Here is a 16,534-nt window from a genome sequence, read left to right as displayed (position 1 = left end):
TTGATGGTCTCGTCCTCAGTGAAGACTTGTGTGTAGTAGGTTCTGGTCCGAGTCATGGTTCGAGTGACATCACGCTGACTTGCTGCTGCTCCTCAAATGCTCTGAAGATCCTTCAAAGCCTCACCAGTCAAGCCCATGGTGCATCTTAAAAGAATAAGACAATAAGAATGAGCAGCTGTACTTCTGTTCTTCACTTGCTAAATAAACTCTTACCTTGCTGTGACGCTGCCATGCCAGACAACTCTTTCAGGGAATCACAACGACTTGACAGAGACTTCAAGAGGTGGTTCATCTCCTTCTCAAGAATCTTTCACTTCCTGCCGTCTCCTTATTGCCATAACAACGTTGAATCCTCTTTGTCTGAAAGTCAACAGAATCGGAAAACATTGTGTATGAAGTTGTATGATTCTGATCATTTGAAGTGTAAAATCTATTGAAAAAGACTCTTCAGTTGGTACCTACCACCTTGACGGGCACGACCAAGTGTTTCCAACAACAGAAGCCAGAAAACCTTGACCATAAGCGTTAGCATGTCAGTGCGTCCTGCCACAGAAATGTATTGATCATTATTACCAAACACGACTATTTTAAAGACCAAAGTGTGTATGATGTAACCATCTCACCTGCTTTTGACATGTGTTGACCCCTTCCACCTCCGATGGTTAGTCCAGCACCTGATATGCACTCCATCTCACCTAGAAAAGAACATAGAATTGCATTTTAGATTATTTCCATGATGGGAGGTGCTGTAGGTTTTCAAGTTTCAATTCAATTCAATTTTATTTAAAGTGTCTTATCATAACAAAGTTATCTCAGGACACTATACAGTTGAAGTAAGACTATAGTTGATTAAGGAAAAATAGATCCCAGCAATTCAACAAAGAGCAAGAAACAAAACACTGTACAGTGAGCTGTACAGTGAGCTATGGCGAGGAAAAACTTCCTTTTAGAAGACAGAAACCTCGAGCAGAACCAGACTCATTGTTGACGGCCTGCCGCTTTGACCGGCTGGGGGGAAGGATGGGGGGGTAGACAGATGGATAAGGAGAGGAGTGAGGGATGATATAGTGAGAGAAAAGAGGAGAGTGTAGGAGAGTCCATGGAGGTGCTGGAGAGAACTCGGGATTTGATGACGTGGTGAAGATCCTGGATCAGCAGCAGCTCTAGAGGTGGAGCCCTGGGGCTCCGGGAGAGAAATAAAAAGGTGTGGGTTTGGGACAAATGTATACAATACACAGGTATACAGACTCCGGTGACGGGTGAAGATATAGAGGGGAGAGGGGGGGGGGGTTGAAATGTTAGAGTGTGGTTTTGTGTGTGTGTGTCTGGTTTTGTGTGTGTGTGTGTGTGTGTGTGTGTGTGGTTGTGTGGGTGAGTGTGGTTGTGTGTATGAAAAGAGTGCAAGTAGAGACCCAGGGGCACCAACCACCCAACCCTGCATGGTGGGCAGGCAGAACCCAGTGACACCAAGAAGCCACCACACCACCAGCCAGGCCAGAGGGCACATACCTAGCACAGCAGGATCCAGACATGGGGGCCCAAGCCGCGGCAGGAACCCGCGGGAGACCAGGACCTGGCAGGCGAGATAACCACCAGAGCCAAGCCCGACCCCAAACACCAGCGAGAAAGCGGACCACCACCGTGGGGGCCCCGGCTGCGCGAGAGGGCAAGCACAGGCGAGGACGACCGAGGAAGCAAAGAGGGGGAGGCACCAGGCGCAGGCACGGAGGCAGAGGGGCCAAGGGCCCGCCCTCCAAGGGACAGCCAGGAAAACCAGTCAGGGGATAGAGCTCCGGGGCCAGGCCGGGCCACGGAAGACCCCCAGATCGTCAGGCCACCACCAAGTCCATAGCAGGGGACCGCGAGAAGACAAGCCAAAGAGATAGGGATCCACCACAGCAGCGGCAGCGGAGCCCCCCCCAATACCCTGTGAACACGGCCAGTAGCCGGGTTGAGCGCCACCGCATGAGCCCAGGGGAACAATGGCCAAGCACCGGCTCAGGTCCTCCGGTGAGAGTCCCCCGGGTCACAGGGGGGCCACGGTTGCGTGGGCATGGATCCCATTAAATTTTATTAGTTTGTTGGCAGGGCGGGGGTAATGGGGCTGCAGCCGTCCGGGAACGGCCCCCAATCTTCAAACTGTAGAACGTCCCCAACAGCCACAGCCCACCTCCTCCATGTCATGAGGGAAGTTGGGGGGCCAGCAGTATTACATGGGCGGTCAACGGTCTCTAAGGTGCAAAGGCCCCGCCCATCACACGTACTGACCCCCAGCCCCCGCCCCCACCCACCATGCAGCACCCAGAGGGACAGCATTACTTGCATGGGCGGTACATGGTCTCTACGGTAACATGGGTCCGCCCAATGCCCAATGCCTCCGCCGTCCCCCTAACATGTCCCTGCCCAGTGTGGCCCCCCCCACCCGGGAAGCCCCCGAAAGACGGACCAACCCGGCCACGCACCCCCAGGACCAAGGGCGACAGACTCCCCCACCACAGCACATGCCACACAGGGCAAGTAGAGGACCACAGCCACCGCTGCAGCAGACACCCACCCCAAGACAGGCCCCCACAGCCCCCCACCACAGACCAGGTGAAGCCATTGGGGCCGGAGGGCCATCCAGAACACCCGGCCAGCTCCAGCCCCACCCCTAACGGTTCACCCGCCAACCCCGTCAGCCGGACCAGCAACCCCCCCGCCCCAGCACCGCCCCCAACGCAACCCCCCCCCGCACACCACCAAAGACCCCCCGGAAGCAGGCCACCCCCACGCCGGCACACGGGGCCATCGCGGCACCAGCGGTCACCACCACCAGGCCCAAGGCCCCACAGGTCCACCCTCACACCCGAATCGGCCAAGCCAGAACGGCCCCGGCGAGGCCAGAGGCAAGCATGACCCCCAGCGCCACCGACGGTCCTAAGAGTTTGTGTTCACTATGTTACAAATATTACTCACTTACTTCACATTTGAAATCATTTGTCAGGAACCACAGAGAGAAAGGTTTCAAATTCCTCATCCAAAAGGGTTAAAATAAACGTATACTTATATACTTAAATACGATAAATATGTTATCTGTATTAATATGCGGAAGTGGTAAATGAAATCAATATCTTGAATATTAATAAAATAAATCGCCTACCATGAGCTGCCAATATAGCAAACTTTTTATTGGAATATAAATATATTTTCCTCCTTTCAAACAAAATACGTCTGTGAGTTACATTATAATTTAAAAAGCTAAGTTTTAGCAAACTAGCTCTCGTGTTAGAAAGCCACAGAAAGTTACATGAAACGCAATGAAACATCTGAGTCTTAAAGCAATAATTATATCTTACCTCAATAGACGAGTGACGCGCACCTGGTTCCGTCAAGTTACTGCACAAATGTGAGCACAAAATGCTATCGATCTTTGTCAACAAGTGTGACGTCAATATATGGAGGTTTGGCGGAAGTGGCGTGTGCGGCAGTTTGAAAACTTTTTAGCTGACGCTAAATTTAAACTAAACTTAACTCGGTCTATATACAAGCACATCTACAATTGTATTCCATGGCGCTTTTAAACAAACAAGCACAATATCTCATTTTATTCCTGTGGTGTGACGGCTCTACATTCCTGCACGATCAGTTTATTAACGTGAGTGACGTCACCTCTGCAGGATTGCGATTACTGTTGACAAACGTCACGTAGACGCTCATAATCGCAGCTAAATAAGCATATGTCCATAAACGCAATCTCAATGAAAGGTTCTATTTTCATAGAAAAGCGCACCGGATTATAAATAGGATCAAGCGAAATAGCACATCCAGACTTTATTTTACTCATTCATAAAACAATGTCAAAATTATGGAGTTGAAACACCTAAAGATATACAATATAGTCACTTTTACAGGACCTTTTAAGCATGTATTAATCCATGAGAGCCTCTTGACTTCACGCGATGCGTGAACAATCCAAGCTTCAAAAAATTAAAATTAAGCATTTTTTACCGATTTATGTTCATCTCTTGAAGTGGTTCGAGGTCGTTAAGCACAATCGGGGGTAGAATCGCACTGTTGACATTAAACATTTCAAGTGCGCTTCATAGTTCTAGAATTACGGTAGCCAAATGACAACAGCGACACGTCACGTCACGTTACCATGGCAACGACGAGTTAAGCGACGCCTCAAATGTAACCCGGGTCGTTTGAATCCGACGTCGGGGAATGCTCTGTATATTACTGGGTGACCCGGGTAGACGAAAACCGACGTTTTTGTCCCCCCTGTAACGTTACCTTAGGGACGCCAGGGGGACATTGCACGGCGTAGGACGGTATGACGCCTTGGGTATGAGGACGTGTTGGCGGGGCACCACTCCGACAACCAGCGATTAAATGATGAATAGCGAGTAAACATATCATCATTGGCCATATTGGGAAGGGGTCCAGAGAACACTACGGAGTCCGACATTGTTCGTGCGAATGCACACACCGACTGAACGTTAACCTTGGTGACCTCCGAGCGACGTAATCGGATGTCGTTGCTGCCGACATTAATAATCATCTTACTGTATTTATGTTTAGCTTTAGCCAGCAGCTTCAAGTTTGATTCAATGTCGCCCGCTCTGGCCCCAGGACTACTCTTGCTGGCTTCGCTAGTTTAACGTTCCGAAGTATGGAATCGCCTATGAACAGAGCAGGTTCCTCGACTGGTGACTTGTCGAGTGGAGAAAATCTGTTGGAAACGCTAAGGGGTTGGTGGTGCTCCGTTGACTTTGGCCGGGAACTATTCCTCCCACGAACCCACCAACCCTGGTTTCCCGGCTGCTCGGGAATTGCTGGAGGACTACCTGCTAGGCTATGTGGCTGTGCACTGTCTACCTGACACTGGCTAGCTAGCGGTTTAGCATCGACAGCGCACAACCGGCTCTCTAGTTCAACGAGCTTCACCTCCAATCTAGCTAACAGGCTACACTTCACACAACTACTGCTATCTCTAAAGGAGGTCGAAGCGTAACTAAACATCTGACACACCGAGCAGGAAAGAACAAAGGAGGGAGAGGGAGAAGGAGGAGACATACTGAGAGGAAAGTTTGACGAATGCGCTCACCGGGAATTTTTTCAAACTTGTCCTCGGCCCGATTCGACTCCGGAGGATGTTGGTCCAAAAATAAATGTAGATGTTCACGGATGCTCCAGTAATAAGGCGATCAAAAAGAGAAACGATTGTTCTGCTTCGAGCGAGAGAGACGCTGCACGGTGCTCCACTACGATACGACAGGTGATACCCGTGTTCATGTGAGGTCAGACGGGTAGATGTTAGGTCAGACAGGTACATATGAGGTCAGACTTGTACAGGTGAGGTCAGACAGGTAGATATGAGGTCAGAAGGGTAGAGGTGAGGTCAGACGGGTAGATGTGAGGTCAGAAAGGTAGAAATGAGGTCACACTGGTACAGGTGAGGTCAGATAGGTAGATATGAGGTCAGAAGGGTAGATGTGAGGTCAGACGGGTAGATGTGAGGTCGGACAGGTAGATGTGAGGTCAGACAGGTAGATGTGAGCTCAGACAGGTAGATGTGAGCTCAGACAGGTAGATATGTGTGCGTGGAACCATAAGTAGATTCTGATCCACAGACCTCAGAGCCCGAGCTGGGGTGTAAGGCTGGATCAGATCAGTGATGTAAGGAGGAGCCTGACCATGAATAGCTCTGAAAGTAAGAACCAGAATTTTAAAGTTGATCCTGAAAGAAACTGGAAGCCAGTGAAGAGTTTTAAGGATCGGAGAAATGTGAGTTATCCTACTTGAGCGGCTCAGAATTCTCGCTGCAGAGTTCTGAATCAACTGCAGACGAGACGATCCTTCTTGTTAAGACATGAAAAAAAAACTGTTACAATAGTCCAGACGAGAAGAAACAAACGCATGGATTATAAGATCCAGATCATGTTGTGACAACATTTTCCTAAGTTTAGAGATTTTTCTCAGTTGAAGGAAACCGTTCCTGGTCAGTTTTCTGCAGTGTTGAACAAGAGACATGTCTTTATCAAATACAACACCCAGGTTTCTCAGGCTCAGTTTGACAGACTGACCTAAGTCACCCAAGTACTGACTCAACCCTGGAATCTTATCATCAGGAGCAATCACCAGAGTTTCAGTTTTGTCCACATTTAGCTGTAAAGTGTTTTCACTCAGCCATTGTTTGATTTCTAGCAAACAATTGACTAAGCTGTTCAGCCTTTGGGGCTCAGTTGGGTCAAAAGAGCAGTAGAGCTGGATGTCATCAGCAAAAATGTGATAAGAAACATCTGGAAATCTCTGAATGATTTTACCAAGGGGAATCAAGTACAGCAAAAACAATAAAGGACCCAGAACAGAACCTTGAGGGACTCCACACAACAGATCTGCCGATTCAGACCTCATTTGATTGGCAGATACACTAAAACTGCGCCCAGAAAGGTAAGATGAGAACCATTCTAACACAGACCCAGACAGTCCCACTTCATCCCTTAGTCTTCTCAGCAGGATCTGGTGATCAACTGTGTCAAAGGCTGACGACAGATCTAAGAGAACCAGAACAGTGAATTTACCAGAGTCAGCCGACACCATGATGTCACTGGACACTTTCAATAAAGCTGTCTCCTTAGAATGATGTTTACGGAAGCCCGACTGAAACTTCTCATGGATGTCGCTCTGATCCAGGAACAAAGACAGCTGCTCAGACACCACCTTCTCCAAGATCTTGGACAAGAAAGGGAGCTTAGAAATAGGCCTGAAATTACTGAGGTCAGTTGGGTCTAAGCCTGTTTTTTTGAGCAGAGGCTCCACAATGGCATGTTTAAATGCATTGGGAAAAACCCCTGTGGAAAGGGAGAGGTTTACCATATTGGTAACCCAGGGGCCAATTACATCAAATACTTTGATAAAAAGCCTACAAGGAAGGACGTCATCTGAGCAAGAGGAGGGTTTCATCTTGTTCACTAGTGCCGAAATATCACCCAAAGATACAGCAGTGAAGGATGACCAAGAGGAGGAGATGGGCTCAGAGACAGTAGGGGTTCCCAACAAAGGGGGAGAGATTTTCTCTTTGATCAATTTAATTTTGTCAATGAAAAATCTCAACAATGCATTGCTGTCAGCTTCACAGAAGACCGGCGTGATTTGAGGAGCAGGAGACACGAGAGAATTAATCTTGTCAAACAAAACTTTGGGGTTTTTCCTATTTGCTGCTACCAGTTTTCTGATGTAATCAGATCTAGCAGTTTCTACCATCTCATTGTAAGAAGTCAACAGATCCCTGAGGTGAAGTCTGTGCACCTCAAGTTTAGTGGACTTCCAGAGACGCTCAGTCTTTCGACAAAGTCTTTCAGACTCAGGAGATCTTCATTTGTCCAAGGGCACCGTTTTTTCTGAATTTTCAAGTTCGATTTAACAGGTGCCACTTGATCCAGTATTTCAACACAATGATCAGTGTAACAGTTAATCAAACTGTCCACATCTGGACAGTCATCAAAGGAAAGATGGTCAAACATAGCAGAAAAACTGTCTGCAGTATCGGCTGAGATGACACGCCTCTGAGACCTAACTTTCAAAGGCTTAGGTTCAGGGATGAAGTCCAGGTTGAACAAGACAAGAGAATGATCACTCAGATGGACATCATGTACAGATACATTAGAAATGTTCAGGCCAAGAGTAAAAACTAAGTCTAAAATGTGGCCTTTTTGATGAGTGGGTTCAGAAACATGTTGCTCAAAATTAAAGGCTTCGGTTAAAGTTAAAAGTTCTTTAGCAGAACAAGATGTGACGTCATCAACATGAAGATTAAAGTCTCCAAGAATAAGAACAGATTCCATCTGAATAATGGAAGATAAGAAGTCACTAAAGTCTTTCAAGAACACCGCCGCCAGAGTTGTTCCGAGCGATCGCAATTGCGCGTCTCATCCTGACCTGTACTCCAGCCCGACTCGATCCCTTGTGGAAATCGCCCGGTACTCGAGAGATCAAACGATATTCCACAGAGTCCGAGTCGATGAGAAGCGGAGCCGGAAACACGTTCACCGGACGTTGGTAGCTGTCGCGAGTGAAGTCCTCCATCGACTCTCTGATGTTGAGAAGAGCATCACGATCATAGATCCGAGATGCTTGAGACATATCTTAAGTGATATGAGCATAAAATCCGGACAAGTAGTCGTTAAAACGACTGTTTTTGGCAATTATTGCAGGAGCTTACGTTTCAAGCAGCCGATCAAAGGCTCACCGGAAGCGGAAGTGTGAGGTCAGACAGGTAGATGTGAGGTCAGAGAGGTAGATGTGAGGTCAGACGGGTAGATGTGAGGTCAGAGAGGTAGATGTGAGGTCAGACAGGTAGATGTGAGGTCAGACGGGTAGATGTGAGGTCAGACAGGTAGATGTGAGGTCAGACAGGTAGATGTCAGGTCAGACAGGTAGATGTGAGGTCAGACGGGTAGATATGAGGTCAGACAGGTAGATGTGAGGTCAGACGGGTAGATGTGAGGTCAGACGGGTAGATATGAGGTCAGACAGGTAGATGTGAGGTCAGACAGGGAGATATGAGGTCAGACAGGTAGATGTGAGGTCAGAGAGGTGGATGTGAGGTCAGACAGGTAGATGTGAGGTCAGACGGGTAGATGTGAGGTCAGAGAGGTAGATGTGAGGTCAGACAGGTAGATGTGAGGTCAGACGGGTAGATGTGAGGTCAGACAGGTAGATGTCAGGTCAGACAGGTAGATGTGAGGTCAGACGGGTAGATATGAGGTCAGACAGGTAGATGTGAGGTCAGACGGGTAGATGTGAGGTCAGACGGGTAGATATGAGGTCAGACAGGTAGATGTGAGGTCAGACAGGGAGATATGAGGTCAGACAGGTAGATGTGAGGTCAGAGAGGTGGATGTGAGGTCAGACAGGTAGATGTGAGGTCAGACAGGTAGATATGAGGTCAGACGGGTAGATGTGAGGTCAGACAGGTAGATATGAGGTCAGACAGGTAGATATGAGGTCAGACGGGTAGATGTGAAGTCAGACAGGTAGATATGAGGTCAGACAGGTAGATGTGAGGTCAGACAGGTAGATGTGAGGTCAGACGGGTAGATATGAGGTCAGACAGGTAGATGTGAGGTCAGACAGGTAGATGTGAGGTCAGACAGGTAGATATGAGGTCAGACAGGTAGATGTGAGGTCAGACGGGTAGATATGAGGTCAGACAGGTAGATGTGAGGTCAGACGGGTAGATATGAGGTCAGACGGGTAGATGTGAGGTCAGACGGATAGATGTGAGGTCAGACAGGTAGATGTTAGGTCAGACGGGTAGATATGAGGTCAGACGGATAGATGTGAGGTCAGACAGGTAGATATGAGGTCAGACAGGTAGATGTGAGGTCAGACGGGTAGATATGAGGTCAGACGGGTAGATGTGAGGTCAGAGAGGTGGATGTGAGGTCAGACAGGTAGATGTGAGGTCAGACAGGTAGATATGAGGTCAGACGGGTAGATGTGAGGTCAGACAGGTAGATATGAGGTCAGACAGGTAGATGTGAGGTCAGACGGGTATATATGAGGTCAGACAGGTAGATGTGAGGTCAGACAGGTAGATATGAGGTCAGACAGGTAGATGTGAGGTCAGAGAGGTAGATGTGAGGTCAGACAGGTAGATGTGAGGTCAGACGTGAGGTCAGACAGGTAGATGTGAGATCAGACAGGTAGATGTGAGGTCAGAAAGGTAGATGTGAGGTCAGACAGGTAGATATGAGGTCAGACGGGTAGATGTGAGGTCAGACAGGTAGATATGAGGTCAGACAGGTAGATGTGAGGTCGGACGGGTATATATGAGGTCAGACAGGTAGATGTGAGGTCAGACAGGTAGATATGAGGTCAGACAGGTAGATGTGAGGTCAGACAGGTAGATGTGAGGTCAGACAGGTAGATGTGAGGTCAGACGTGAGGTCAGACAGGTAGATGTGAGATCAGACAGGTAGATGTGAGGTCAGAAAGGTAGATGTGAGGTCAGACAGGTAGATATGAGGTCAGACAGGTAGATGTGAGGTCAGACAGGTAGATGTGAGGTCAGACGGGTAGATGTGAGGTCAGACAGGTAGATATGAGGTCAGACAGGTAGATGTGAGGTCAGACGGGTAGATGTGAGGTCAGACGGGTAGATATGAGGTCAGACAGGTAGATGTGAGGTCAGACGGGTAGATGTGAGGTCAGACGGGTAGATGTGAGGTCAGACAGGTAGATGTGAGGTCAGACGGGTAGATGTGAGGTCAGACGGGTAGATGTGAGGTCAGACAGGTAGATGTGAGGTCAGACAGGGTTAAATCAAACACCAGAGTTGATTAGAATTATTTACTTATTGAACCTTTTGTGGAATCACCTCCTTTGATCGACAACCATCAGTTCTGACACACACACACACACACACACACACACACACACACACACACACACACTCAGAACCGTCACGAGGCTTCAGAGAAAGTTCTAGAAGTTCTTCTTCATCTGGACTCGTGGCTCCAGAGACAGTCCTCCAGGGTCTGTCGTCTGGTCCAGCCTCCAGTCCTGTCTCCCATGTTCACGCTCTCTCCAGGTCCTTGTACTTCTTGCGGAACACGGACACCTGGTCCTTGAAGAGCACCGGGTCCAGGCGCAGCTGCGAGTGCACCAGAGGCATGTAGCCAAACCAGCTGAAGGTGTTGATGCACTCCTGCCGCTGACTGAAGTGCTCGGGGTCGACCCAAGGAACCGTCCTGGTGCCCTGGTGAGCCAAGAGAAGGTGGTGAGACTAAGAGCATCGGCAGGATCTCAGGAAGAGGAGCGCCCACCTGTGGACCCGGGAGCTCCTTGGACTGCTTCCTCTGGGCCACTTTGATTGGCGGCAGGTGCGTCGCAGCAGAGACCAGGAAGTTCATGAGGATGTCCTCGCAGTTGCACGAGCGGTCCACCAGAGTTCTCAGGGACTGGGGCAGGTAATGAGTGAACAGGTAGTGGTAGTACCTGCGAACATATGTAGAGTTTGAAACATGTTACCACAGTCCTATGAAACTGCTGTTCTCAGAGCGAACACTAGAGGTCGCTTCAGACTCACAGACTTCTTGTCCATCACATCAGAAGTTCAACCTTTAACGTCTGAACATTTGTTTCTTTATTATTCAGTAAAACATAAAAACAATCGATACAAAACTACTTCCAAGCTTTTCAACTTAAAAATATATATTTTTATTATAGAAACGTTAGGATTAAAGAATTAATGTTTTACGATATTAAGGCTTAAACTCAAAAAGATGATTCAATAGAAGAAAACGCTTCAAATAAAGGAAAAATGTTTAAATTCATTTTTTCTTGAACTAAATGTTTTGTTTTGAAAAAACTTTTGATGATAGTGTTCTTTTTAATGTTAGTAAATCGTTTGTGTCATTCTTTTATTTTATTGGACAGACTTGTAGAAAATAGAAAATAGAAAAGCTTTATTCATCCAGAGGGAAACACACTTTTACAACAGCGCAGTTTAAAAAAATAAAGTGCAAGGAAAAAAATAAAAATAAAAGAGATAATACAAAATAAAATAAAAAAGATCTTAAAAATATACAATTATTTACAAAATTAGAAATTTAACACTATTAACAAAATACAATAGAATAAAATAAAATAAAAATAAAAACAAAAAAAGTAAAAAAATAAAATAAAACACACGAGAAGAAAAACACACTACGGATTAGCATCAGGATATTTAAAGTAGAGAGTTAAATATCCTGACACCAGTTGGGATGAAGGACCTTCTATAACGCTCCGTCCTACACTGGGGGGGCCTGAGCCACTGAAGGAGCTGCTCCTCCTCGGTCAGGTGCAGTGGGTGGAGAGTGTTGTCCCTGATGGAGGATAGTCTGGAGAGTGTCCTCCTCTCTCCCACCTCCTCCACCGAGTCCAGCGAGCGGCCCAGGACAGAGCCGGCCCTCGTGACCAGCCTGTTCAGTCTCTTCCTGTCCCGGTCCATGCTGCCTGCTCCCCAGCAGACCACAGCGTAGTGGATAGCAGAGGCTACCACGGAGTCATAAAAGGTCCTCAAAAGTGGTCTGCACACTCCGAAGGACCTCAGTCTCCCCAGGAGGTGGAGGCGACTTCGGCCCTTCTTATACACGGCGTTGATGTGTGTGGACCAGTTCAGTTTATTGTTGAGGTGAACACCCAGGTATTTGAAGCTGTCCACTAGCTCAATGTCCGAGCCCTGGATGCTCACCGGTTGATGTGGTGGGGCCTTTTTCCTGAAGTCAATCACCATCTCCCTTGTCTTACCGGTGTTTAGGCAAAGGTAGTTGCTCTCACACCAGTCAACAAAGTCCTTGATGACTGACCTGTACTCCAGCTCGCCCCCCCTAGACACGCAGCCCACAATGGCCGAGTCGTCAGAAAACTTCTGGAGGTGACAGCTGCTGGAGTCATAGGTAAAGTCCGCCGTGTAGAGGGAAAAAAGGAAAGGTGACAGCACTGTCCCTTGAGGCACCCCGGTGCTGCAGATGGTCACCTCAGACCTGCAGTCCTGCAGCCTCACATACTGCGGCCTGTTGGTGAGGTAGTCCATCGTCCATGCTGCCAGCTGTGTCCCAACTCCTGCGTCCTCCATCTTCTTCCTTAGCAGCGCCGGCTGGATGGTGTTGAAAGCACTTGAGAAGTCAAAAAACATGACTCTCACAGTGCTACCGGCGGCTTCCAGATGAGTCAGTGCCGGTGCTGCAGGTAGATGACGGCGTCATCCACCCCCATCTTTGGCCTGTAGGCGAACTGCAGCGGATCCAACGCAGAGCTCACAGTCGTGCGTAGCTTGCGGAGTACAAGCCTCTCCAAGGTCTTCATCAGATGGGAGGTCAGGGCGACTGGTCTGAAGTGGCTTGGTACCTTCGCGTGCACCGCCTTGGGAACCGGAACCACACAGGAGGTCTTCCACTGGACCGGGACCTTCTCCAGTTTGAGGCTCAGGTTGAAGATGTGTGTGACCAACTCACAAAGTTGATCAGCACAGTCCCTGAGCAGTCTGGGGCTGAGTCCATCTGGTCCAGCAGCTTTCCTGATCTTCAGTCGCCTTAAATCTCTCATCACCTGTTCAGATGTAACAGAGAGAGGTGGCTGTGGGGGGTTGGGCAGCTGAAGTAGGGCGTGTTGGGGGGGAGAAAGGTGGCTTGGAGGTGAGAACAGTTGGGGGGAGGGGGCTGAAGCAGGGGAAAAACAGCTTTGTGAAGAGTGGGGGGCAGAGATGGAGGGGGGAGGGGGGCCCTGATCAAACCGGTTGAAATACTGGTTAAGTTCAGTGGCCCATCTTTGGTCTCCCCCTGCTGTGGCTCTGGCTCCACTCTGGCCATGACCTGAGATGTTCTTCAGGCCTTTCCACACATCCCTTGTGTTGCCCTGCACCAGTTGCTCCTCCAGTTTCCTCTTGTATTCCTCCTTGGCCATCCTGATCGCCTTCTTGAGCTCTCGCTGGACCTCTTTAAGCTCCTCTCTGCTCCCTGAAGCAAACACCCTCTTCTTCTTGTTGAGCAGAACTTGAAGTTGAGGGGTCACCCATGGCTTGGTGTTGGCAAAGCACCGCACCTTGCGGGTCGGCGTGACGTTGCCCTCCCAGAACTTTATGTAATCCGTGGAATGGTCATTGAAGGTGTCGATGTCATCACCATGAGAGAACACGCTCCAGTCTGTAGACTCAAAGCAGTCTCTCAGCCTCTCCTTGGCTTCATCATTCCACATCTTAACAGTTCTTTTCTGTGCAGGCTGTCTCCTCACCATGGGAGTGTATTCAGGTCGCAGACGTATCAGGTTGTGATCAGAGCGGCCGAGGGGGGGCAGGGCGGTGGAGGTGTAGGCACCTTTTACATTTGCATACAAAAGGTCCAGAGTCTTGTCCTCCCGGGTGTGGCACTTCACGTATTGTGTGAAGGTGGGAAGAATGGAGGAGAGTGAGGCATGGTTAAAATCCCCGTTAATGAGCAGGAGAGAGTTCGGGTGTTTGAGCTGCAGGTCCGACACTGAGGCGCTCAGCCTCTCGCTCGCTGCAGCTGCGTCCGCAGAGGGAGGAATGTAAACAGTGAACACAATCACATGTGAGAACTCCCTCGGGATGTCATACGGGCGGATGCCCACCGCAACAAACTCTATGTCCTTAGTGCACACTTGTTCTTTAATGGAGACATGAGCGGGATCGCTCCATCTCTCATTAATAAACACCGCCACTCCTCCTCCTCTCCTCTTTCCATCCATGTCCCGGTCCGCACGCACCATCTTGAACCCCTCCAGGGAAACAACAGAGTCTGGGATCTTCTCCGTCAGCCAGGTCTCCGTGAAACATAGAAGGCTGCTCTCCCGGAAGTCTCTCTGATGCCGGGTCAGCGCAGCGAGCTCGTCCGTTTTATTCACGATCGAACGTACATTTCCCATGATGATCGATGGAATAAAGGGACGGAACCTACGTTTCTTCTCTTGTTTCATCCGACCTGCTCTGCATCCGCGTCTTTTTCTCTTGATTTCCACGGGAATCGTCCATTCCGCGCTGAGAGAGAGAGCGGTGTTGCGCAACCCCAACAGCTGATCCCTGGTGTAAACAATAGACCCGCTGAGCGTGTCTGCCGACGGAGTTCCCAAAAGTGACGAAAATAGCAGAAAACCGTATGCAAAAGTTGTAAAAGTGGTCTCGTTTTGTGCACAACGGCAACAAGATCCGACCACTCTAAAGAAAAAATTAAAAAGACGCCAAAAAAATGGAAAAAGTGTAATAAAAAGTAAGAAGAAAGAGGGAGCTGTTGTAACCAGCTGCTGCTCGTGCGGCGCCATGTAGAGGCTCATGTTCTTCTGTTGAATTATCTGTGAAATCATGGTTTATTCTTGAGATTCTTCTCTTAATGATGATGTTTAAGTGTTTGAACAGTTTATAAAACGCTTGATGTGTCAGTCGTGGATCTTATTCCTGCCGTGATGAGCTTCATTCATGTCGCAGTATGAAGTGATGATGGACTAGAGCTCAGATGATGGAACCCTGGATTCAGGAGATGTTCACCCTCGACATGGTGAAGAGAGAACCACACGTTGAGCTGGAGCGACTTTACTTTCAGCCTGTTTTGAACTGTGGCTCTGATGGAGGTCCAGCTGACAGCAGCACATGCCGAGCGTCTGTAACGGAGACTATTGAGACTTGTCTGGACGAACAACAGCTCCACGTCGGCCTCAGATGGAAGAAGTTCTTCAGGTGGTCACCTGTGGTAGAAGGCAGCTCCAGTCAGCACGATGGAGTAGTCGTTGGTCCACTTGGACGTGTAGCCCCAGGCGTGTCTCAGGGGGTCCCAGAAGTGGCTCCTGGGCGGGTAACCCACGATCCTCTCGGGGAAGCTCCTCCACACCAGGAAGGCGAAGTTGACCTGAACGACAAGAGTCAATCCTGAAGCTCCTCCTTCTCGCCATCGTGTCCACAAACCTCACTGGTCAGCAGAACTGTGTCCTCGTCCAGGCTCAGCACAGCTTCCGTTTCTATGGCAACGTGAGGTAGAAACCGACTGGAGGCCTGCGACACAAACATGAGCCATCGGGGAAAGTCAGGACATGAGCGACACACCTGTCACAGAGAGGACGAGATTCTTACCTTCCGTCTGCCGTCCGTCACCGTGAGAGGAACCGACATGGGCGGAGCTTTCTCACTGTTCCAGATGATGATGATCTGCAGGAATGATGTCGGCGTTCAATAACATCCCAGAAAACTCAGGTTATTATTTATTACTCAAGGTTATGTTGGTGTCTCAACAAGAAGGATGTGTCTCGCCTGCAGTTCATACAAAACAGCCAGAATTCTGATTCGCTCTCGCAGAAGAACTCACATTTCTCCGATTCTTAAATCTCTGCATTAGTTTGTTTCAGGATCATTTTAAAATTCTGGTTCTGACTTTCAGATCTTTTCATGGTAAGATTTCATTAATTAATTAATAAAACAAGTTTTAAAAAGTTTTTTTGATTTTGTCAAGAGTTAAATAACATTTGTACATTTTTTAACAATTTTTGGTTAAAAAGAATATTTTGTATGCAACAATAAATAATTTATATGGTATATATTCATCATCCACGTATATATATATATATATATATATATATATATATATATATATATAAGATGATTCAATAGAAGAAAACGGTTCAAATAAAGGAGGGGTTAATATATATATATATATATATATTTCTATTTCGTCCCTACTGACCGCCAGAGGCGGTGCTTCAAGCACTGAATGTATCCATCTTGCGCATGCGCAGTTCGAGTTTAATACCAACAAAGTCACCTGTGACCCCTGATGACCCGGAAGGGTTTATCTTCCGGTGACATCAGAGGATCTGTTCCTTTTCATCTTCTCGCTGCGCAAGTAGCATGTCACCGAGCTAGTTCAAGGACTAGCTCTTTCGTTGCCGGTAGTCACGCGACTTCTGTCGGAGCTGCGAAACTTTCGCCCTCCAGAGACTGCAACGAACTTTTGACGCGGAGAAGTTCTAGCGGCTTGCGGTGGACACTTCCGGAGATCGTCAT

General features: G+C 48.3%; 1 protein-coding gene across 1 annotated transcript; it reads right to left on the bottom strand.

The window, feature by feature from the left end:
* Positions 1–10,561: 10,561 nt before the first annotated feature.
* On the bottom strand, positions 10,562–16,534 carry LOC148083058 (exostosin-1c-like). Its single transcript, XM_087785730.1, has 6 exons — positions 16,433–16,534; positions 15,608–15,682; positions 15,443–15,529; positions 15,226–15,386; positions 10,812–10,983; positions 10,562–10,744 (listed from the first exon to the last, which is right to left on the bottom strand). Exons 1-6 carry the CDS (start codon positions 16,532–16,534, stop codon positions 10,562–10,564), a joined length of 780 nt encoding a protein of 259 aa, XP_087641856.1.

The sequence above is a fragment of the Callionymus lyra genome, chromosome 3 (assembly GCF_982586985.1).
Source record: "Callionymus lyra chromosome 3, fCalLyr1.hap1.1, whole genome shotgun sequence".
NCBI classification, from domain to species: domain Eukaryota; kingdom Metazoa; phylum Chordata; class Actinopteri; order Syngnathiformes; family Callionymidae; genus Callionymus; species Callionymus lyra.
Note: the sequence above shows the minus strand (reverse complement) of the source record. Positions and strands in the feature narration are given on the sequence as shown.

Excerpts from the sequence above, each read along its gene's own strand:
- LOC148083058 (XM_087785730.1), bottom strand. The coding sequence starts at position 16,534 with ATGACGATCTCCGGAAGTGTCCACCGCAAGCCGCTAGAACTTCTCCGC. Across the intron at positions 15,530-15,607 it reads TGACGGACGGCAGACGGAAG|GCCTCCAGTCGGTTTCTACC; the intron begins GTAAGAATCTCG and ends TTTGTGTCGCAG. Across the intron at positions 15,387-15,442 it reads CAGTTCTGCTGACCAGTGAG|GTCAACTTCGCCTTCCTGGT; the intron begins GTTTGTGGACAC and ends CTTGTCGTTCAG.